The sequence below is a fragment of the Felis catus genome, chromosome E3 (assembly GCF_018350175.1).
Source record: "Felis catus isolate Fca126 chromosome E3, F.catus_Fca126_mat1.0, whole genome shotgun sequence".
NCBI classification, from domain to species: domain Eukaryota; kingdom Metazoa; phylum Chordata; class Mammalia; order Carnivora; family Felidae; genus Felis; species Felis catus.
The window spans coordinates 39,127,353-39,150,300 of record NC_058383.1 but is presented as its reverse complement, the minus strand read 5'-3'; the positions used below and the strand labels follow the sequence as shown (position 1 = coordinate 39,150,300).

General features: G+C 57.4%; 1 protein-coding gene across 1 annotated transcript; it reads left to right on the top strand.

The window, feature by feature from the left end:
* Positions 1-843: 843 nt before the first annotated feature.
* On the top strand, positions 844-22,106 carry CCNF (cyclin F). The gene is made up of 17 exons (XM_023246494.2): positions 844-898; positions 1,695-1,849; positions 3,071-3,177; positions 4,173-4,240; positions 5,855-6,108; positions 6,427-6,480; positions 7,131-7,235; positions 7,517-7,594; positions 9,651-9,802; positions 12,228-12,392; positions 14,154-14,277; positions 15,875-16,055; positions 16,393-16,480; positions 18,210-18,309; positions 18,386-18,513; positions 19,240-19,409; positions 20,045-22,106. Exons 1-17 carry the CDS (start codon positions 883-885, stop codon positions 20,536-20,538), a joined length of 2,439 nt encoding a protein of 812 aa, XP_023102262.2. The 5' UTR covers positions 844-882; the 3' UTR covers positions 20,539-22,106.
* Positions 22,107-22,948: the final 842 nt, after the last annotated feature.

Here is a 22,948-nt window from a genome sequence, read left to right as displayed (position 1 = left end):
GTGTGCCCGGCTGGGTGGTTCAGGGCAGAAAGGGTCGAGGACAGAGGGGAGGTGGCGGCTGATTTGAGGAGAGCTGCTATTCCACCCAGCGCTTCTCCCCGGAGGCTTTACTTGTCGTCGGATGTGGGGGGCTCCTGCCCGGCGCCCCGAAAGAACACAACGCGCCGCAGCCAGTCAAGCCAGCGGGTGGGCGATGCTACTTCGGAAAGGGCTCCCGGGAGGCAGTGAGGACCGGCCGGGGACAGACAGGGACGATGTCCGGTGCGAGGAACGGGTGAGCCACGATTCGCTGGAAGAAGGGCTCGAACGCGCCAGCCGAGTCCCTGAAAGTGCTGCTTCCCGGTCGCGTCCGCGGCGGCTAGGCGCCGAGCCAGCCGTCTCCTAGCCTGACGCGCGGGAGGGCGGGCGGCGGGAAGCGCGGCCGTGGGGCGAGGCCAGAGGCGCGGCGGGTCCCCACGAGCCTTCCCCGACACCCCACCGCGCGCCGCGGACGACGCTCGCCGGGGCCCGCGCGGCCCGAGCAGCCCGGGACCACGCTGGACGCAGCGACGCCCCCGCCCGCCAAGCGGGCGCCGCTCTCCCTTGGGACTCGCGCTCCGGCCGGGGAGGCGGGGCGGCCGCGCGGGCTCCACCAATCCACGGACGGCGTTCGAATTCGCGTCCCGGCATGGCCAATTGCGATCGATCGAAGCGGGCGGGGGGCGGGGCAGGAGGCAGGGCCTAGCGGTCCAGCGGCGCGCGCCCCCCCCCCGCCGGCCAATGGGAGGGCCGGGCGCATTTGAAAACTCAGGCGGGCGGCGGGGCGGGTTTGCGCCTGCGCGGGGCGCGTGGGGCTGACGGCGGCCGGGGGCGCGAGCGGCGGCTGCGGCTACGGCGGCGGTGATGGGGAGCGGCGGCGGTGAGTGTGGGGCGCGGGCGGCGGGGGCGGGGGGCTCGGCGGGCTGACACGGAGCGGGGCGGCTCCAGCCCTTCGGCCCGGCGCGCGAGGCTTCCCGATGGCGCCCGCCCGGCGCGCGGTTTAAATGCCCGACGCCGCCGCGGGGGCGGGTGGGCTTGGAGTGAACGCCCCGCGCGGGGCTCCGCACCTGTCGGGGGGCGGTGAGCGCGGCCGCCCCTTCGCTAGCTGTTACCGTGGCCGCTAAGCGAGTCCCGGGATCAGTGCGACCTAGAGTCCCGGGATCAGGAAGGTGTGGTGGTCACATCCAGGTGCTCGGTGGGCGCCGGTCACCCCGCGGGTGCGTGGGGCCGTCGCAGCCCGTTAATTGCTGGTAGGTGACCCAGGGGCAGGGCCGGGCAGGGTAGGAAGGGCTGCGGAGGGGGTCTTGCAGGGGGGCAGCGGGTAGGAGGCCAGGTGCCTGCCGGTGAGGGACTTCTTCCGTGTAGCCCTGTGTGCAGATAGAAGCAGACGTGGGCAGGGGTCCGAGCGGCTTCCCTGAGCGTGAGATGCGGGAGAACCTCCTCAGCCTTGCTGCCTCTTTTCCCGCTGGCCAAGTTGCATGATTATCTGCTATTCACCATACGTGTTTATTGAATTTTGGAATGAATGGTGACGTCTGACGGAACTCAGCTACCATGATTCCCTTAATATTGGGGAGTAGGCTTGTGGCTGGTTCTTTTGGGGGGGGGGGGGACAGTGACTGTCAGCCCGCTCCTTTCCAGCCCATCACCCGGACCATTGTGCCGTTTTTCTTCAGTCATCCACTGCAGGTGTGCCAAGTGTTTCTGTTACCCTACAAAGCGGAGAATAAGGAGGAGACCCCGAAACCTAACCATCCTGAGCCTCCCTGAAGATGTGCTCTTTCATATCCTGAAATGGCTCTCTGTCGGGGACATCCTCGCTGTCCGAGCTGTAAGTCGCAGGATGAAAATAGCGCCAGTCGCAGCTTGCTGGTGTCACTAACCTGCCGGTTATGCCATCAAGGCTCCCTGTTCTTAAATGTTGGGACAAAATTTTGGCTACAAAGGAGGGCAGAGGCCACAAGGGTGATGCTGTTAACAGACGCTGTGGTCCCCACTGCAGGCAAGCAGCAAAGTGGAAACATAGCACACCAAGTTTCGGTTGGGTTTGCTGCCATGTTTATTTTAACAGTGCGATTTGTGGCAGTGAAATTCTCACCCCCCAAGAAATAAGATAGTATTAAAAAGAACACAAATATATTCCAGAGGACAAATCTCCCGTCACATGGAGCCCTGAAAGGGTCCCTGCGAGTTAGTTGACGGATGTTGGTGCAGCCTCATCCTGAGCGACTGAACCAAGGCCATACAGCAAATCTGTGGGAAAACTCCCAACAGGTACCTGTTTCTCGCGCTCCCAAAGCCACCTCCGTTGTGGTCGTAATATCCACAGGTGCTGAGTTTTCAATGGCAGTGGGAACTTTAATGCTTGAAATGCTCACCTGTGTTCAGAGCTCCCAGCCGGCCCGCTTCCTGCCTCTGTCCAGGGTGGTATTACGTTTTAATTTTTTTTTTTAATACCTGTTTATTCTGAAAGAGGGGAGAGAGAGTGTGTGTATGTACCTGGGGGAGGGGCAGAGAGAGAGAGGGAGAAAGAGAATCCCAAGCAGGCTCCACGCTCAGCGCAGAGCGTATGCAGGGCTCAAACTCACAACCCTGGGATCACTACCCGAGCCGATAAAAAGATTTGGACACTCAGCCACTCAGGTGACTTATCGGTCTTTTCCTAGAGCCTCTGGTGACTTCTAGGCTCCGGCCATGTTCCCATGAGCCAGGCCCGAGGCAGAGGACAGGCAGAGAAGCACAGAGCAAATGTCCATTTCCCTTTCTCCTGTTAGCATCGGTTTCCCTGATCCTTGCAGACACCCTTACGGGGGTATCACCCCCTCTTTCTCAGTGTTTGTACTCATTCCCCCTTCTAGTCCCACTGTGTCCCCCATTGCTCCTTTACAGCCACAGAGAAACTTGTTTCTTCTACTCGAAGGGGGGACCTTTACCGCCGGGGTGGGGAGGAACACCCCATCTGTCTGTGTCCTGTCCTCGAGAGCTCCAGGAGCCGGGCCTCTGGGAGGACCCCTGATCAGCCCCCCACCCCGCTCACTCCCCCTCTTTGCAGGTGCATTCTCACCTGAAGAACCTAGTGGACGGCCACGCCAGTGTGTGGGCGTGTGCCAGCTTCCAGGAGCTGTGGCCTTCTCCAAAGAACCTGAAGCTCTTTGAAAGGTATCTTTGCACCTTGAGAACAGCTCAGTTTTCCCCTGTCTTTGGGCCGCCCTGGCATGCCAGCCTGTGTCCCAGGGCCTGACGTGGGAAGGGTTTCCTTCTTGTTGTCGCCTTCGCCGGCGCCTCACTGCCCCCCTCCCACCCAGGGAGTGACTGAGGACTGTCAGCGTCACCCACCTAGTCACGCACAGCACAGTCATTGGCCATCTGTGCCACCAGCACAGCCTGACTCATTAGTTCCTGTCGTGCTTCTGAAGGGTCTCACTTGGGCTGGGACCAGTCTGCATGACTCAGCTACAGGTCACCTGCATGTGGCAATTTCACCTAATGCTCTTTTCTTTTTTCTTCAAATCAAAACTGTGTGATTTAACTCCTACTGCATTTTGCTCCCTGGCTGATGCCATCGTCCTGCTGGAGTTGGGCCCCAGAGGGAGGGCAGAGCAGGCGTGAGCCCCTTGGCCTGTGGGCCCCGGCGTGCCAGTGACCACACCTGCCACTCAGGCGTGCCACTGGTTCCGGTCAGGCCGCCGGAGACATAAGCCACATACTGTATGGGTCATCCATTTAAGTGTGCCACACGGTGACTTTTCATACATTTAGAGTTGTGCAGCCGTCACCACTAACTTCAGAACATTCTCGTTACCCCCAAACAAAGTCAAAATGAATAGGGGTGGACATTAGCGGTGACTCCGTTCTCCCTGCATTCTCCTGCTCCTGGCGACCCCTAATATGCCTTCTTGTGTATGGATTTGTCTGTTGCAGACAGTTCACGTAAGCAGAGTTGTGCAACATGTGGCCTTCTGTGGCTGACGACTTCTGCTTAGCGTGTTTTTAAGGTCCATCCGTGTCACAGCCTGACGTGGATAATTGACATTCAACTGTATTACCTAAAAAGTTCTCAGTTAAAAATCAGGTGTTCTACCTTCAAGTGATGTGGTGGCACATAAGCCATAAGGAATGAAATCAGGTGACATTTTATGTTTTCAATGGTCTAGGGCTGCCGAAAAGGGAAATTTTGAAGCTGCTGTGAAGCTGGGGATAGCCTACCTCTACAACGAAGGCCGTAAGTCCTCGCGGGGCTGGGGCTGACCTTGCCCCACTTGGCATTGGTATTTCACTCATTTTTTAAGTTTATTTATTGATTTTGAGAGAGAGAGAGCATGGGGGAGGAGCAGAGAGAGAGAGAATCGCAAGCTGACTCCGCACTGTCAGCACAGAGCCCGACGCGGGGCTCAAAGTCACGAACTTCGAGATCATGACCTGAACCCAAGTCAGTCACGTAGCCAGCTGAGCCACCCAGGCGCCCCAGCGTGGATGTTTTAGGATAAGCATGAGCCCTTCCCAGGGTCAGCATTCCGTCATCACTCTTGCCACGTCTGGCAGTCTGCTTCGCCATCTCCCCTTGGGAGCTTGTGCCCTGCTGTGGGGCCCGCTGATCAACTTTGATTCCGTACGCTTTAATTATTTTAACAAACCTTGTTTTAACAAATGCTTTAGTCCCAGTCAGCAGAGACTCAGGATGGGGGCTACTCCAGCAAGCCAGCCTCCCCCCAGCGGCCCCCCGCTCCATCCCATTAACCCACTGCCCACGGGTAGATGCTGGCTCCTCTGCTCGGCCGCAGGTCCCCGTGACACTCTGGGGCAGCAAGCAAAGCGTGCCTTACGCTACAGGGCATCAGTGACACAGTAGCCCAGGCTCCAGTGGAAGGCAGGTACAAGCAGGTCAGAGCCAGCCTGGTGCCCAAACTCCTTCACCCCCATGGAGCAGGTGCTCCATGGGAGAACCTGTGTGGCCCTCTCCTCTCCCAGTGCCTACCTCTTTGCTTAGCACACAGAACCAGCCTGCGGTCTGCCCAGTCCCCGCTCCCAAAGTGCATAAACATTTGGCGGTAGCCGCTATCTTTCTGTCTGTAAAACGTCTGGCATCTTGCTGAGAGGTAGCCCCTGTTGGGCTGGTTGACGGGGTCATGACTCATAGAGACAATGGGCAGTCCTCCTCCAGGTCCCAGAGGTGCCCCTGCCCCACCCCCCTATCCCACAGTGACTCCCAGACCTAACTCACATACCATACACTTCCCCCATCTCAAGTCCAGTCTGGTGGGTTTTGGTGTATTTGCAGAGTTGTGCGGCCATCACCAACATCCAAATTTGGAACATTACCCCTAAAAGAAACACCATACCCTTTAGCTAAAGTCCAGGCTACTGCTCCCTGCAGGAGGGAGGGTGGGTGGGCATGTGACGCCTCTGTGGGGGCATCTTCCCAGACCTTCAGAACCCAGGCTTCCGGGAGGACCCCAGCTGGGGCAGGTGACCCACAGCGTAGAGAAGAAAAGGCGCGGGGTCCCCGTCTTGTGAGGCTCCGCTCTCCTTATGCACCAGCAGCTGGCGTGAGCTTTTATTTTATTTTTTAATGTTTATTTATTTTGGGGGGGGGGAGGGAGTGGGGGAGGGGCAGAGAGAGAGGGAGACACAGAATCTGAAGCAGGCTCCAGGCTCCGAGCTGTCAGCACAGAGCCTGATGTGGGGCTCGAACTGGGCTGAAATCAGACGCTTAACTGGCTGAGCCACCCAGGTGCCCCTGGCGTGAGCGTTTAGACTTCCAGAAAAGACCATGGAGAACGCTGTGCACCTGTGCTCCAGAGACACCCCTGGGTTAACACCTTGTCCATCTCCGCAGTTTCTGTGTCTGACGAAGCCCGTGCGGAAGTGAACGGCCTGAAGGCCTCTCGCTTCTTCAGTCTCGCCGAGCAACTGAATGCGGGCAGCACGCCCTTCATCTGGCTCTTCATCCGCCCTCCGTGGTCAGTGTCTGGAAGCTGCTGCAAGGCTGTGGTTCACGAGAGCCTCAGGGCAGAGTGCCAGCTGCAGGGAGTGAATCCGGTTGAGGAACACACATGGGGCCCGCATGCCGGGCGGTCCGAGCTGCACCGGGTGAGTGGAGACACTGGACGGTGTAAAGCCAGACACCCCGGACAGTGGAGGTGCAGACAATTGAGAGTGTGGGCGTGGGGGCAGGTTGCAGATGAGCCAGCGGGACAGGAAATCTCAGAGCTGGTACTCCCAGGGAGTCACGTGGGGGGTTGGGCTAGAAATGCAGGACCGAGGCTCCCGGAGGCCCAGAATCAGGGAGCGGTCCCTAGTGCGGCAGGGGTCCAGGCAGGGGCCACGAGAACGCGTAGATGGGGAAGGGTGGCCGGCTGGAATTTCCTTTTCCGCTGGTGATCACGCTTCTCCCTACTGTTGTCTCAGACTCACAGAGCATCCATACTGCACTGCCTGGGGAGAGTGCTGAGTCTCTTTGAGGTGAGTCGATTGGTCCGTCCACTTGGACCCTGTGCTGGGTGATGTGTCCCCGGCCCCGGTGAGCACACGGAGCCGTGGAGCACGGGCCCGCGCTTCCGTGCTGCTCACCCTTCTGGTGGTCGCACACAGCGAGGACCAGGAGGCGAGTGGGAAGCAGGAGAGGCTGTGCGGGGTGTGAACCCTGAGCCGGCAGCGCAGTGGAGTGGGCAGAGCACCTGAGTGCGCCGCGGGCAGCCCCTCCCGCTCTTCCCAAGGGCCTCGTTGCACTTGAGGCTTTCTGTTAAAGCGGGGAGGGGCGCTGAGAGTGAGCAAGGACGGGGAGCGGCCCTGAGAAAGCCCCCAGCGTCCCTATCTGGGAGGCCTCGTGTGCAGGGCTGACCGGCCGGTGGCCCAGAGCAGAGCTAGGGCTCTGGGGCCCAGCCAGACACAAATGTCATCTGGGAGGACACGGGGCCTGGGAGGCGGAGCTCGGAAGCTCGCGCTCCCGGGCATTGTCCAAGCGCACGTCTGTAGAGAGGTCGCTTCTACTCCCATTTAGTTAACTCACTTTATTAAGTAAGAGCCACGGAGGTGGTTCCTGAGAGGTGGCGAGTAGGGTGACTCCGCAGAAGGGGTGAGAGGAGAGTGCGCCGTGCTTGGGTTTGCTCCAGGATGCAGAGCGGAAGCAGCAGGCCCGGGACCTGTTTGAAGAGTCTGCTCGCCAGGGCTGTCTGGCCAGCTCGTACCTCCTGTGGGAACGTGACAGGAGGACGGACGTGAGTGGCCCCCGGGGCGGGGAGGGTGGTGTACCGATGGTGCAGGTTCTGCCGGAACGGGGTCCTTGGGCAACTCCCGGGGCACCAGGAGCCGCGGTCGGCAGGCCGCTCCCATAGCTGCTCCCAACGACCACGGTCGCTTGGGGGATGAGGGGCTGGGAAGAACACCGAGCTGTGGACCCCTGGGGGTGTCGGGAGGAACATGTAAGAGCCCCGTGGGTTGGTTCTGAGTTCTCCAGAGACAGCTGTATAAAAACATGGTGACTTTCTCCCGTTGACAGATGTCCGATCCTGGACGATGCCTCCACAGCTTCCGGAAACTCAGGGACTACGCTGCCAAAGGCTGCTGGGAAGCACAGGTGAGGCGGGAGCCCGCCTATCTAACTTCTTCTGCCTCCTCCCGTGGGGACCGGGGGGCCGATACCACCCGGGCTCCCATTTGTAGGCAGGAAGACTGACCCAGGGCCGGCCGCAGGCCTTATGGGAATTTAGCTCTGGGATGTGCAGGGAGGAGAGCCTGGAAGGGTTTCCTTCATCTCTGCCCAGCACCCCGTCGCCTCCAAGCCCACTGCCCCTAAGCCAGCCATCCGGCCTCTTCATTCTTAAGTGCAGGTGCACTCCGTCTGCTGGTAACATTCCTGTCCCTCCCCAAAGTTGTCCTGGAGGGGGGGCTGTGGCGACAGATGGGAATCTTCTGGGAGCAGGTGGGTGTGTGGAACGTTCTCCTGTTCTTGTCGCTTGACCTGCTCACCGAGACATCAGTGTTAGAACCAGGACGTGGGGGATTTGCAGTTGGTGTCCCCCAGATGCCCTCCTGTTGCAGCCGTAAAGAATTGTTGTTGAAGACAAATCAGAGGAAGTCCCCCTTGGCCAAGCAGGTAGAAACTCAGATTGTTGTCACCCCACCAACTGACTGCTGGAGAGCCATCTGCCCTTAAAAGGGAAGATATGATAAAGTGGTAGACGGCCCAGCCTGACGTGTGACAGAGCAGTGTAATGGCTATACCTGAGGCAGTCAGCGAATTCATAGTAAACGTGACAATGAGCCATGTGGTTTTCTTAGAAGCTCAAACTAATCAGTAAGAATAGTAGTATTCCAATAAACGTTCAGAGGGTCTCCATACATTCCCAGAGAAGAGGAAATAGAAATAGCTGGTCAGGGGCACCTGGGGGGCTCAGTCGGTTAAGCATCTGACTTCAGCTCAGGTCATGATCTCATGGTTCGTGAATTTGAGCCCCACGTCGGGCTCTGTGCTAACAATGTGGAGGTGGAGCCTGCATGGGATTCTCTCCCTCTGTGTCTCTCAAAAAAAAAAAAGAAAGAAAAAACAGTCAGAACCCAGGAGTGTTTGACCACACATTCAAACGAGATTGTGGCTGCTCACGTTAACGAATGATATGTGTATAGGTATCTTTTTTCCTGTACACGTTGAGTGTATAGCTGTTAACTTCTGAAAATACGCATTTTTAATGGTAGCAGTTTTTGCCGGCAGAGGTGCCCTAGAACAACATTCTCTTAGCTGGTGTGAAAATCGGTGCAGCCCTTTAAGAGAATACTTGGGCGGGAGAAGCAAGAGACTTTGGCACAGCCGCCCTGTGCAGGCAGGGCAAGCGCGACAATGGCTGCACAGAGATGTTCCACGAAGTAGTGAACACACGCCAGGAAGACACTCGAAACGCGCTTCCAGGCGTTTATGTCGCAAGGAGCCGTATTATTGTTAGGTGAGCAAAGAGATAAAACGTACGTGTGCTATGATCTGGAATGCGTGGACACAGTTACAAATGTGTGGGGACATCTGGAAGGAAAGTGTCTAGAAACGGTTGCTAGTTAGTCTCAGGGGCCTAGAGGGTGCCAGCGGGGCCTGTGCACAGCGGTGTCACCATAGCTTCATGAGAAGGGAAACTGAGGCACAGAGCGTTTTTCCCCAGTGTGCCTGCGATGTCACACAGATCCAGGTTTTAAAGCCAGGTCATCTGAAGGGCACCTGGCTGGCTCAGTTGGTTAAGCATCTAACTCTCGATTTCGGCTCAGGTCACGATCTCACAGTTGATGAGATGGGGCCCTGCGCTGGGCTCCGTGCTAACGGTGTGGAGCCTGCTTGGGATCCTCTCTGCCCTTCCCCTGAGTGCGCCTGCACGTGCTCGCTCGCTCTCAAAATTTTAAAAAAACACACACGAAAGCCGGATCACCTGAGGCTCCAACCAGCTTTGGCTGCTTTGCTGTGCTGACTCCGTGGTGCACGTTTCGTCCCCTTTAAGACATGTTATCACGAGATACGCCATTTATTTCAAAAAGAACAGCCAAAACCTGAGGCGTGCTGTTTCCAGGGGGCTGAGGCGTCAGCACCGCTGTGCACCCACAATTCTCCCCCGGCAGCCTGAGGCTTCCTGCTCACACGCCTGTGTGTCCCACAGCTGTCGTTAGCCAAAGCCTGTGCGAACGGGGGCCAGCTCGGACTGGAGGGGAAGGTCGCCGACGGGGTCGCGCGCCGGCTGTTCCAGGCCTCCCGTGCCGTCAGCAAGCAGCAGGTCTTCTCCGTGCAGAAGGGACTCAGCGACACGATGAGGTGAGGCCCTTGAGGGAGGGTGTCTGCTTGGGGTGGGGGCAGAGTGACCGCCGGGCACCAGGATGACGGAGCCATCGTGTGGTGTGTGTGTGTGTGTGTGTGTGTGTGTGTGTGTGTGTGTGTGGTTTTCTAAAGCCAGCGATGCCTTAGTTATCCGGGGCTTTGAAGAGCAAACACCCCCCATGTCTGTGCTCCAGAGTTCCTTTTTAAGCCTCAGGATGTGTGAAAGCACGTTAAGTGTCTTTCTAAAGTGAGGGGATCCATATGCCCAGTTTTGGCCGCCAAACAACCCCCTCAAGTGAGGATTGGTGTGGTGCGGGAGGGTCCGTGGCCGTCAAGCGTGACTTCTCGGGCAGTGTCCAGCCCTCGCACCCTGCCTCTTCCTGCAGCCCGCTCACCCCCAAGGTTTTTCACTCAGACGCAGAATATGCTAGGAAGTAAAATGGAAAACGCAGACCATTTTTTAAGCCCAAACAAGATTTCAAATACACTTTGGATTTATAACGATGAGGCTCTGGCTACACTCTGGCAGACGACGCCCAGCTCATAATAATTGCTCAGTGGACATTTACATTTAAACCGACCAGGCCTCGGGGCACCTGGGGGGCTCCGACTCTTGGTTTCGGCTCAGGTCGTGATCTCACAGTGAGTCGGTTTCAGGCCCACACTGGGCTCTGTGCGGTCAGTGTGGAGCCTGCTTGGGATTCTCTCCCTCTCTCTGTGTTCCTCCCCCACTCACGCTGCCTCTGTCGCTCTCAGAATAAACAAACTTTAAGAAAATAATTAAAAGGATCAGGCCTCGCTGGAGAGGCTTGATCTCCTGCACACAGTGCAGGGGTGGGTCGTCCTTTGCTGCTGCATCAAATGTCATCAAGCTGTCATGCTTTTGAACCCTGTGCCAGTGCTGGTGGCAGCGCCCTCCTCGCCCAGCTGTCCTTCCTTCTGTTAGGTGTGCACGGAGAACACCGTGTGCCCCTCCCTATCGGCCCTTTCTTGGGGCTGCTGCTCTTCTGGTTTTGGCGGGGGAGGGCGCACTTTATTCCTTACGAGGACTGATATATATATATATATATATATATAGTTTTTAAATGAAATAGTAGTATCATTTCAGTCTTTGAGTTGAACTTTTTATTTTCCTCTGTACCGGGCAACAGCCACCTTTGTTTTTACACTGAGGAGTCATTGACGTGTCACGTGGTGTTTCAAATTTAGCCATTTTCGGGTTTTTTTATTTGTGTTTCTAAGTTTGTTTATTTGGGGAGAGATTGCATATGTGGGCAGAGAAAGAGGGAGAGAGAGAGAGAGAGAGAGAGAGAGAGAGAATATCTCAAGCAGGCTCCGTGCCGTCAGCACAGATGCCCACACTGGTCTCCATCCCAGCGAACCGTGAGATCATGACTTGAGTTGGAATTAAGAGTCAGATGCTCAACGGACTGAGCCGCCAGGTGCCCCAGATCTAGCCATTTTGAAGTGCACAATTTGCTCTGTTTGTTTTCGTAACTCGAATCATTAATGTCGCTGAGTCGGGTAAGGCAGCTTCCTCTCTGTTCCCGTAGTGGCTGGTCTAAGCCCCAAACACCTGGCGCTCAAGTGGTCTTCCTCGACCTGGAGGAAACGCAGGTTCCTCTTCTTCCCCATTCTCTTCCACCACCTCGGCCCCACCCTGCCCTCCTCCCCTCTGCCTATGACAGGTGCTTCTGCCCGGCACCTGGAACATTTACCCAGAACCCACAGCTTCATCTTCCTTTGCTCTCTCACTTCTGGTCCCTCTTTCCCCTCTACTTAGAGACCCGGGTCTCCTCTCTTTTGTTCAGAAAGGCACTTACTCTACCGGGGTGTCCTTGGCGTGGCCCCCAGCCCTCCCGCGTGATGTCTCTGGCCCTGGGTTTAGCCCCTCGAGGAGGACCCTGCATCTGTCAGCTCCGTCAGAGTTGCTGGGTGCCCGAGAACCTCTGCCAGGCTCCCTGCATCCTCCCCCTTTAGCTTCTTGCCGGCTCTTTCCCCGCAGCAGAGGGTCGTGAGAAATGACCCCATGGGTGAGCCGCTCCTCGGGGAGAATGTGGGTTTGCAGGACGGCCACAGGTCTTGCTCCCTTCAAGCGACTTTTCCCCATTCCTGGGATCTTTGTCCGTCCCCACTCTACCAGGTGGACCCACCTTACCCCTGACCTGTGTCTGGGCTCATTCAGTACCTGGCAGTGGCTGTGGGAGAAGGCAGGGTACACAGATGTGTGAGCCCAGCTTCCTCCCAAGGACAAAGGTGGGAGACCTGGGGCCTGCCCCACACCTGAGGCTGGGACAAGTTCCTGGGTCAACAGGCAATGCTGCGGAAGACCTGCTCACTCCCTCAGGACGGACGGGCCAGGCGAGAATGGGACGCTCACAAATGTGCGCCCGAGTTTCCAGGGCTGGTGCTCTCCCTGCAGGTACATCCTGATTGACTGGCTGGTGGAGGTCGCCACCATGAAGGACTTCACGAGCCTGTGCCTGCACCTGACTGTGGAGTGCGTGGACCGGTACCTGCGGAGGAGGCTCGTGCCTCGGTACAGGCTCCAGCTGCTGGGCATCGCCTGCATGGTCATCTGCACCCGGTACGGGGCCCCCGGGGCAGGGCCTGTGGGATGACACACGACAGGCTGGCCTTTCAGTGTCCCACCTCATTAGATGGGGGTCTTAATTTTAGGGAGTGCCCACACAGCATAGTTCTCCCACGTGGGGATGGCAGACTTGAACTTTGGCGAGCAGGACCCCAGAACTGGGCCTCGCTCGGGCAGGTTCAGGCCGGGCCCCTCCTCCCCTGGCTCCTGAGGATTACATGGCACTGAGGGACGGGTCCAGTGGGTTGCCCCGGGGTCCCGAGGTCAGGGAGAGACCACTTCGCGGCAGTCCAGTTCTCAAGCCTGTGTCGTCGGACACCTGCAACTGGTGGTCTCACGCCCCCAGCTGACCCCCACCACGTAGACAGGGCACCTCCTTACACAGCTGCCTGCACTCCAGCGGCTCGGACTCTTCCAATGGAACCATCTTCCGTTCTACCTAAACCTGCGGTCCTTCAGCCAGTACCTGTTAGCCCACCTTTACCTTCAGAAGTGGTATGGACAGTGATTGCACCACACATCGCGCGTGTCCTTGTTTCCCTACACCAGACACCCCCGCATGGCCTGCCGGTCCCCATGGGCAGGGCTCTGCAGGCTGACCGTCCTGCTCTGTAGACCTTGGGGGTGAGGCACAGGTGGCCACACGCGGCGGCGTGAACTCGAGACGCCAACTTCTCTTGCTTAGTGACCCAGAGACAAGGGCTCCAGGCCAATGCCGTTGGGGTAGTTTTCCCATGTCACGAGGTCATGGAGAGCCCCAGCTCCTGTCTTACTCTCTGCCATCCCCCGTGACCCCTGAGGCCAGCGTGACCACTTGCAGCAATCTTGGTCACATGGCCGTGACGAGAGCTGGAGTTGTGGTCTGTAGACCAGCGTGGCCTCGGGGCCGCCAGCAGGCGGCCACACGCCAACCTTCCCCCCACGCCCGGTGTGCTCGGTGGACCCAGCGTCACCAGAGGTGGCTGAACAGACAGGCCCCACCTTCTCATGTTTGAGCAGGGTAATTACATCCTAGCAATCAGTCACCAAAATCCCGGACCACCGATGGGCCAGTGGCGAGATGTTTTTTAAGAAGATCCTAGAGGAGATGCCCCACCCCTGCTCAGGGCAGCGCCAGCCTCAGCCTCTCCCTGAGTGCTCCATGTGCCCAGCCCCATCGGCCCCGCTCCGGCCTCGTGCCTCGTGCACCTTCAGTCCCCACACCTCCCATCTCGCTCTGTCAAGCTGACGGCAAGTGGGCCGGCTGCAGGGCCCCCAGGACGGAGCGACCACGGGCCGGGCCCTGCTCCCTTCCCGGCAGGTCACCGGACCGGCACGCTCCCTGCTCCCTGGTGCCGCTGCAGAGGAGAGAACAGGGTGGCTGGCTGACTAGGGACACCCAGGATTCCTGCGGCCAGACCCCGTGCTGAGCACAGACCTTCAGACACCCCGCAGCTCCGGCTCTGCCGGCTCACCTGCCTTCTGGGTCTAAACTGTTGTTTCTGCTCCGTAGAAGCTGGTGTCATCCTCAGGTCATTAAGAGGATCAACCGGGCAGGTCATTCGTGGGTGCCTTTTACAGAAACGCCTCCGTGCCTGGCAGCCCGGCCACTCCCACTGCCAGCCTTGGTCCCTCCTCCTCCGCAGACCCTTAGGCCAGGCCACACGACCTCTTCGGGTCCTCTCGCTCTTTGACCCCTCTGGCATTGGGGCCTCACGTGACCGTGGCCTGCAAGGATGGCAGACTCTGTGCTCAGACCCCTTCTTGACGTTCTAGGTTCATCAGCAGAGAGATCCTGACAATCCGAGAGGCGGTTTGGCTCACGGACAACACCTACAAGTATGAAGACCTGGTGAGGATGATGGGAGAGATCATCTCTGCCCTGGAAGGGAGGATTCGAGTAAGTGGCCGTTTGCCGTTTCCTTTTTTAGTTTTATGTATTTATTTTCTTTTATTATTTATTTGTTTTTTAATTTACATCCAAGTTAGCATGTAGTGCAACAATAATTTCAGGAGTAGCTTCCTTGATGCCCCTTCCCCATTTAGCCCGCCCCCCCCACACCCCCTCCAGTAACCCTCTGTTTGTTCTCCATATTTAAGAGTCTCTTCTCTTTTGTCCCCTCCCTGTTTTGATATTATTTTTGTTTCCTTTCCCTTAGGTTCATCTTTTTTGTCTCTTAAAGTCCTCATATGAGTGAAGTCCTATGATTTTTGTCTTTCTCTGACTAATTTCGCTTAGCGTAATACTCTCCAGTTCCATCCACGTAGCTACAAATGGCAAGATTTCATTCTTTTTGATCGCCGAGTAATACTCCATTGTGTGTATATACCACATCATCTTTATCCATTCATCCATCGATGGACATTTGGGCTCTTTCCATACTTTGGCTATTGTCGATAGTGCTGCTATAAACATGGGGGGTGCTTGTGTCCCTTTGAAACAGCACACCTGTACCCCTTGGATAAATACCTAGTAGTGCAGTTGCTGGGTTGTAGGGTAGTTCTATTTTTAGTTTTTTGAGAAAGCTCCATGCTGTTTTCCAGAGTGGTTACACCAGCTTGCATTCCCACCAACAGTGCAAAAGAGATTCTCTTTCTCCGCCTCCTCGCCAAACATCTGTTGTTGCCTGAGTTGTTAACGTGAGCCATTCTGACAGGTGTGAGGTGGTATCTCATTGTGGTTTTGATTTGTCTTTCCCTGATGATAAGCGATGTTGAGCATTTTTTCATATGTCGGTTGGCCATCGGGATGTCTTCTTTGGAGAAGTGTCTGTTCATATCCTTTGGCCATTTCTTAGCTGGATTATTTGTTTTTTGGGTGTTGAGTTTGATAAGTTCTGTATGGATTTTGGATATAAGCCCTTTATCTGATATGTCGTTTCCAAATACCTTCTCCCATTCTGTCGGTTGCCTTTGAGTTTTGCTGATTGTTTCCTTCGCTGTGAAGCAGCTTTTTATTTTGATGAGGTCCCAGTAGTTCATTTTTGCTTTTGTTTCCCTTGCCTCCGGAGACGTGTTGAGTAAGAAGTTACTGTAGCCAAGGTCAAAGAGGTTTTTGCCTGCTTTCTCCTCGAGTATTTTAATGGCTTTCTGTCTTACATTTAGGTCTTTCATCCATTTTGAGTTTATTTTTGTGTCTGGTGTAAAAGTGGTCCAGGTTCATTCTTCTGCCTGTCCAGTTTTCCCAGCACCACTTGCTAAAGAGACTGTTTTTATTCCATTGGATATTCTTTCCTGCTTTGTCAAAGATGAGTCAGCCCTATGCTTTTTCCTTTTAAATCAGAGTTGAAGTCAGGGGAGGGGACAGGAGGAATCAAGGGCCCCTCCATGGCATTGAGCTTCCTGCTCTGGAAAGTCCTCCTGGATCCAGAGGGCAAGAGGCCAGGGCTACAGGTCATCACCGCCACACCCTGGTGTCCAGTGTGAACACTGGTGGGGCCAGCCACCGTGATCACGTGCCAAAACCCCACTAGACCCCACCTCCCGGTCCCGTCCAGGTCCCCACTGTGGTTGATTACAAGGACGTCCTGCTGACGCTGGTCCCTGAGGCCCCAAGAACCCAGCATCTGTGTGGCTTCCTGTGTGAGCTGTCCCTGCTGCACACCAGCCTGGCCGCCTATGCTCCGGCCTGTCTGGCCGCGGCCGCCCTGCTGCTCGCGCGGCTGACCCACGGACAGAGTAAGGAGCCTGCCCTCCTATCTGCTCTTCAGCAGGAGCCAAGCCAGGGACTGGGGATTCCAGAAGGCGGGACACGATTCTCACAATGGAGAGGGAGAACAGGCATTGCCCTTCTTTCCTGGAGGAGACACCAGAATGGACTAAAAGCCATTCTGTGGGGGTGCAATTAAGAGATGTTCTAGCTTAAGTATCTCCCACACTGTTGACAGTGAGCACACAGGCTCTGTTTGTGGGGCATTTTTAACACTGAGCTCCAGAAAACTCCACACACAACCACTGGGGCAGTGGGACGTGAGGGGCTGTCAGAACACCCCCCCATTCCTGCTTTCCTCTCCAGCACAGCCCTGGACCACAAGGTTGTGGGACATCACCGGGTTCTCTTGTGAAGACCTCATACCCTGTGTCTTGAGCCTTCATCAGAAGTGGTGAGTCTGGGCGCCCGGCTGGCTCCATCAGTAGAGCATGTGACTCAGGCTTGTGAGTTCAAGCCCCATGCTATATGTGGAGCCTCCTTCATTTAAAAAAGAATTTTTTTTTTAAGTGAAAGGAAATGAGTCCCCCAGGCAGCTGCCATAGAGGGTGTGTCCTCAGGGATCGGGGGGAATTCACTCGTGTGCGGGCCCACACACAGACCTTCCTGCAGCGTGCTGCCTGTCTCAGAGTTGACATTTAAGAGCGCCAGGCCAGCCGTGTTGCCTGTTTCCACAGTGATAACCCTTGATGTGCGTGCAACAACTCCCAGCCCGAGCCTCACTCCACAGGTGGCAGACGGGCAGGGGAACATCGGGGCCCGCCGCCTGACCCCTGATAGTGTTAGCGTGGGACAGACACGGTGTCATCTCGCTCAGGAGTCGGCCGGCCGCGATCGCCCCGTGCCGTGGCCCTGCTCCCCCTCTGCTCTGGTCCCCGCTCCTGACACGTGCTTATCTGCCCAAACCCGCGGCAACCTCCTCCCTCTGCCAGGCCGCACTCAGTGCCCTCTTCCCTGCATGCGGGCCTGGGGCGCTCCTGCTTTCTGCCTGTCCTCGGACACCTCTGGGATCCAGAACATCTAGACCCCAACCTCTGACCTGAGCCCCGGATGCCCCGCTGGCTTGTCCGGGCCAGACACCCCCTTCCCCGGGGCTGCTGCTCCTCATAGATGGTGCTTGCTGCTGGTCCCCGCTCCAGCTGTGAGTCCAGCCGTGAAGAGCCTGGCAGCATCTCCTGGGGCTGGCGTGTCCTTCATGAGTTTTCTCTTGTGCCCGCTCATAGCTGATGGGCAGGGAGCACGGGTGAAGGTCGAGGGGTCAGCGTGTGTGTCTGACCCCACAGCCGCTCACACTAGGGGCGCAAACCATGCTGACCTGATACTGCCTCCCAAAAGTTGTTAGGCTATTCCCCTCCCAAGTTTTTTATTTCCCCACCAGATAAGTTGGGAACGTTTATTTACAAACTAAACTTTTTTTTTTTTAATTTTTTTTAAATGTTTTTATTTATTTTTGAGACAGAGAGAGCATGAGCAGGGAAGGGGCAGAGAGAGAGGGAGACACAGAATCTGAAGCAGGCTCCAGGCTCTGAGCTGTCAGCACAGAGCCTGACACGGGGCTCGAACTCACAGACTGTGAGATCATGACCTGAGCTGAGGTCAGACGCTTAACCAACTGAGCCACCCAGGCGCCCCACAAACTAAACTTTTTTAAGTGTGCGATTTGTGTTGAGTTGTGTGACTATCACTACATCAATTTTAGAACATCGCCTCCTCCTTTGGAGAAACCCTGCACTCCTCAGCAGTCACGCCCGTGCTGCCCATCCGCCCCATCCCTCCACAACCCTGCAGCCACTCCTCTGCTTTCTGTCTCTGTGGGTTCGCCTGTTCTGGACATTTCAGACATTTCCCAGAAATGAAATTGTACATCACATGGCCCCTTGTGGCCAGCTTGTCACCTATGTAATGTTCCTCTAGAATCACATTCTGCTGCATGGATGGACCACATCGGGGTTTCCACCCCTTTGGCTGCTGCGAATAACACTGCTGGGAGCGGAATTGCTGGGTCATGAGTCACTGCACGCTTACCTGTTTGTGCAGCCGCAGGGTGCCCCATCTGCCCTCCAGGCATGCCCCAGAGCCCTGCATGTGGCCCCGCTGTCCCTCACGTGTCCCTCTGTTTGCAGCTTCCACGACGACGCCCCCAAGGACTACAGGCAAGTCTCTCTGACCGCCGTGAAGCAGCGATTCGAGGACAAGCGCTACGAAGAGATCAGCCGGGAAGAGGTGCTCCCGCCCCCACCTCCCACCCCCAGACGCTTGCCCCCGGGGCCTCATCCGTCTAACCCTGGCCTCGTTTCAGGTGCTGAGCTACGGGCAGCTGTGCGCAGCTCTGGGCGTGAAGCAAGGCAGCCCGGAGCCCACCTCCTTCCTCAGCGCGGGGGACATTCACACCTTCCTCAGCTCTCCGTCGGGAAGAAGAACCAAGCGGTGAGTGAACCCCGTTCTGCAACAGTGCAACGCAGCGTCGGCTCCTGCGCACTGGGCCTGGCTTCCCTTGTGACCGCTGCAGCTGCCTGAGGGGCTCCATTCCCCCCTTTTAGGCAGGGGGCTCCTGAGGCATAGCAAGGAGAAGCAGCAGGTCCCGCAAAAAATGCAGCCGGGCCCGATCCTGCCCACCTGCCACTCCATCTTCTCCCTCCGGAGCAGCTCTCTCTCTTGCTTCTTGCTTTGACCTGGCTCCCGCTCAGGGAGGAAGGTCTTGAGCCAGGGTGGACCCAGCTCAGCCTGTGGCCCCGCCACTTGTCAGATGTGTGCCGGCCACCCTGTCCCACAGCACTGCTGTCACTCTTGACCCCGCAGCTGCTGCCTGGTTACTGTCCTGGGCGCTTCCCTGGCTCCCTCCGTCTCCACCCTCGTGTCACGAGCATGTCCACACGTGTCCCCCGCGTCCATGTCCTGGCTGTACCACCTGGGATAAGTTGCCCTCCCCACTTACCCACCCGAGGAACTCCCGGTGATCCTGCAAAGTCCTGTTGTGCTGACCGTCACGGTGCTGCCGGCCCCGCCTCTCTGACCCTTTGACGTGAGCTTCCTGAGGGCAGGCAGCCGGGAAGCTGTGTCGTCCTGTCGTCCCTGTGCACCGCCCGCTGGGCCAGGGCAGGCTCCCACGCTGCGGCCCACCGTGACCCGGCCCCTGGCTCTCCCACCTTGCAGGAAGCGGGAGAACAGCCTCCAGGAGGACAGGGGCAGCTTCGTCACCACGCCCACCGCGGAGCTGTCCAGCCAGGAGGAGGTGCTGCTGGGCAGCTTCCTGGACTGGAGCCTGGACTACTGCTCGGGCTACGAGGGTGACCAGGAGAGCGAGGGCGAGAAGGACGGTGACGGTGAGTGCCTCAGGCTCCAGGGGTGGGGGTCTCACGCCAGACCCCTGCCTCGCCTGCAGGACAGCGCGTCTGCACCCAGGCAGGCGTGAGGCAACAGAGCCCCTAGAACAGCACAGCAGGGCCAGGGTGGGGCGGGCATCCTCTCAGCCCTTGGGGAGGAGAGATGACCTTTGTTCAGCCCCAGCCAGGCCCGTGTTGATGGAAGGACCTCACCAGGGCAGGGGAAGAGGAAGAGACCTTGCCTGGAACCCACATAACATTGTGTGACGTGTGCCGGCCACCGCCCTTTTGGCCTCTGTGCCTTGTGCACGTCTGCAGGGCCACCTGTGGGAGGCTCCGTCCCTGTGTTTTGGGGCAGCTAAACACACAGGAACCCTAGGTCTGGCCGTTTCTGCTGACTTTCCGGTTGCTTGCTCTTGTGTCCACTGGGGATTAAGTAGATTCTTGATGATCAGTTTCTTGTCACTTCCTACCGTCCCCCACGTCACCGTGAGAGGCCCCCTCCACCTCCTGCCCAAAGGAGAGGGGTACGGGGGGCTGTGCAGCGAGGTCCAGACACGGGCCCCTGGGGGTCCTGACTGGACAGGGGGTACTCAGTGCTCAGCGCCTCACCTCTCTCCCCACGTCTCCCACAGTGACGGCACCCAGTGGCGTCCTCGACGTCACCGTGGTCTATCTAAACCCAGAACAGCACTGCTGCCAGGAATCAAGCGACGAGGAGGCCTGCCCGGAGGCCGGTGGTCGCCAGGATGTGCGCGCCTACGTACCGGGCACCCAGACACCTCCGAGCCCGGGGCCCCAGCCTCTGCTCCACGGCAGGAGGGAGCCAGGCAAGGACAGTGTGACCTCGGGGTACTCCTCCATCTGCAGCGCGAGTCCCACAGACTCGGTGGACGGGGTCTCGGGGGCCTCCCCCCGGTCTACCTCAGTGCCTTCCCCGGGCAGTGACTCAGGCACACAGCCTTGCCGCCAGCACGCCAAGAAGCCATGTTTACAGTGTCACTCTCCAAGCCCCCTGGAGAGCAGCACCCCCCAGCGACAGGTAAAGAGGAAAAACCTATCTGCCCACAGCGAGGAGGAGGAAGAGGAGGATGAGGACGAGGAGAGGGGCCTGAGCCCTGCTTGCTGAGGCCGTGAGTGCCCGCACTTGCTGCGGGCAACGTTTGCTTGGGGGTGGGGGGGGTGCTGCCACTGCACTAGGGAGCCTGGGGGCTCCGGAGGCGGACACCGTGTGCACCCTGGTGGCTCTCACACAGGGAACTGAGAGAACGCGGGATGCGAAGTTTCCTTCTCCGGGGCAGCCCAACGTGAACCGTCAGAACGTCTTAAGTCAGAACAGAAACTCCGATGCTTCCCTTTGGAAAGTTTAGCCTCAAAGCAATCATGCCACGCCCTGTGAAGCCCATTTCTCTGTCCCCTCTTGTGTCTGTCCTCTCTCTGGGGAACTTGAGCCCATGTCTGATGTCCCCAGCCCCACTGAGCCCCATCCCGGGAACTGACAGCTTTCACCATTGAGAACATGTGTGAGCAGGTGGCCTGGCACAGCTCACCCCCCGCATCTATGGGGTTCGGGTGACCGGAGGAGCTGACCTCTCTGAGCGCACGCACCACTGTCCTCGTACCGCCTTGGTTCCCTTCCTCCCTGGGTGGCAGGTCCCCTGCTGAGGGAGCCCGGCCCCTGCACTGTCGAGCCCTGCGTGTGACCACCAGGTGGGCAGGCCCAGAGTCTTGTCAGGCTGGGCCTTGAGGGCTTGGCCCTAAGCTCCCTGCCTGCCATACTTCCAGCTCCTTTTAGAGATCCTTCTATTCCCCCAGAGCGATTGATCTGTGTCCCCAGCAGGTGGTGTCCATATGAACACCTCTCTTTGCACTGAATTTCTAGGCTATTTCTTCTCCATCTTTATTTCCATCCTTCATTTTTCTAAGATGGAAATAAAAGAAAAAGATAGAAGATATTAAGTTAGAGAGAGAGAGATTCCTAACTTTATTTAGGTTCAACTAAAAAATGAAACATCTGATTCAGATCTCTCATGCTATCCTGACACTCTTGAGGCGAAAAGAATTTTCCCAGCGAAGTTGGACAGAAAAAATCTAAATGTCATTCGTAACATCTGAGGTGACCAGGATGCAGATGAGCGAGATTTAGAGGACCTGTCCCCCACCTGTTGGGGAGGGTGGATCTGCTGTGGGTACCTGAGGCTCCCCCAAGCCTCCACCTCCTGCGTGCAGCAGCCACAACACCAGAGGGATCTGCTTGAGCCTGACCCTGACCTCCCCTCAGCTGGGTGGACCACGGAGGCACGTGCCCTGCAGCGATAGCTTTTGTTTTTTCTCAAAATGTCAGAACGAACCACTGGGCCAGGAGTGTCCCCCAAATGCTCTTGAACTAAAACTATGGCGCACAGAGGTGCCGACTCAGTGGTGGCTTTTCTGGGTGCTGTGTGTGTGTGTGTGTGTGTGTGTGTGTGTGTGTCCCCATGTCCGTGGGAGCTGTCTTCTTGCTACTGTAAGAGAATTCTGACCGCCCTGGGCGGGGCATGGTTGGAATGCAGAGACCCCGCCATTGGGATCGCAGACCTTTCCTGTCAACTGTGTGCCCCTGGGCATGTGTGAGCCTCGGCTTCCTCATGTGTAAGCTGGGGCAGCAATACCTACCTCACAGGGGTGTTGTGAGGATTAAATGTGATAAGGACAGTGGCAGCCTAGCGATGTGTATATCTGACTGTGTGCCACCTTGTCTGTGGCCCACTGTCAAGACACAACTTGGATGGACCTGCTTCCTTGTCGTCTCCCAACCTGTACCCGTAGAAGGCCACCACTCCAGTGCGGACCTGATGCCGCCTGCCCATGCTGACGCGAGCCTTTTCCTGTCCCCTCTGACCTCGGGGAGAATCTCCTTTGAGACCGGAGTGCGGTCCGCCTCCTCTGCCTGGGCACGAAAACGGGCTGCTGCCAGTTGGGGGGCTGCCCTGAGCTCCCACCCTTTCCAGCCCCTGGCTGCATGGGTCCCCCAGCTCCCCTCCTGCAGCATCTCCCTCTTCCAACTGTGCAAGGGATACCTCCCCATCTTTAAGCAACCCCCTTGATCCCAGTTTGTCATCCCTCCAGCTCCCTGAGATTTCCCAGCCCCTGCAGGGCTCGCTTTCCTACTTCTTACCCCCAGTTATATTGGTCCTGCTGTCTTCATCACTCCTTCCAGCTAGCATCTATCCCCACTCTCCCACCTAGCATGTATCCCCCCTCCTCCCAGCTAGCATCTATCTCCCCATTCACACACACCCCAACTAGCATCTACCCCCCCCACCTAGCATCTATCCCCCCTCCCAACTAGCATCTATCCCCCCTCCTCCCACCTAGCATCTATCCCCCCCAGCTAGCATCTATCTCCTGACACACTCCAGCTAGCATCTATCCCCCCTCCTCCCACCTAACATCTACTCCCCCTCCTCCCACCTAGCATCTATCCCCCCCAGGTAGCATCTACCTCCTGACACACACACACCCCAGCTAGCATCTACCTCCCCTCCTCCCAGCTAGCA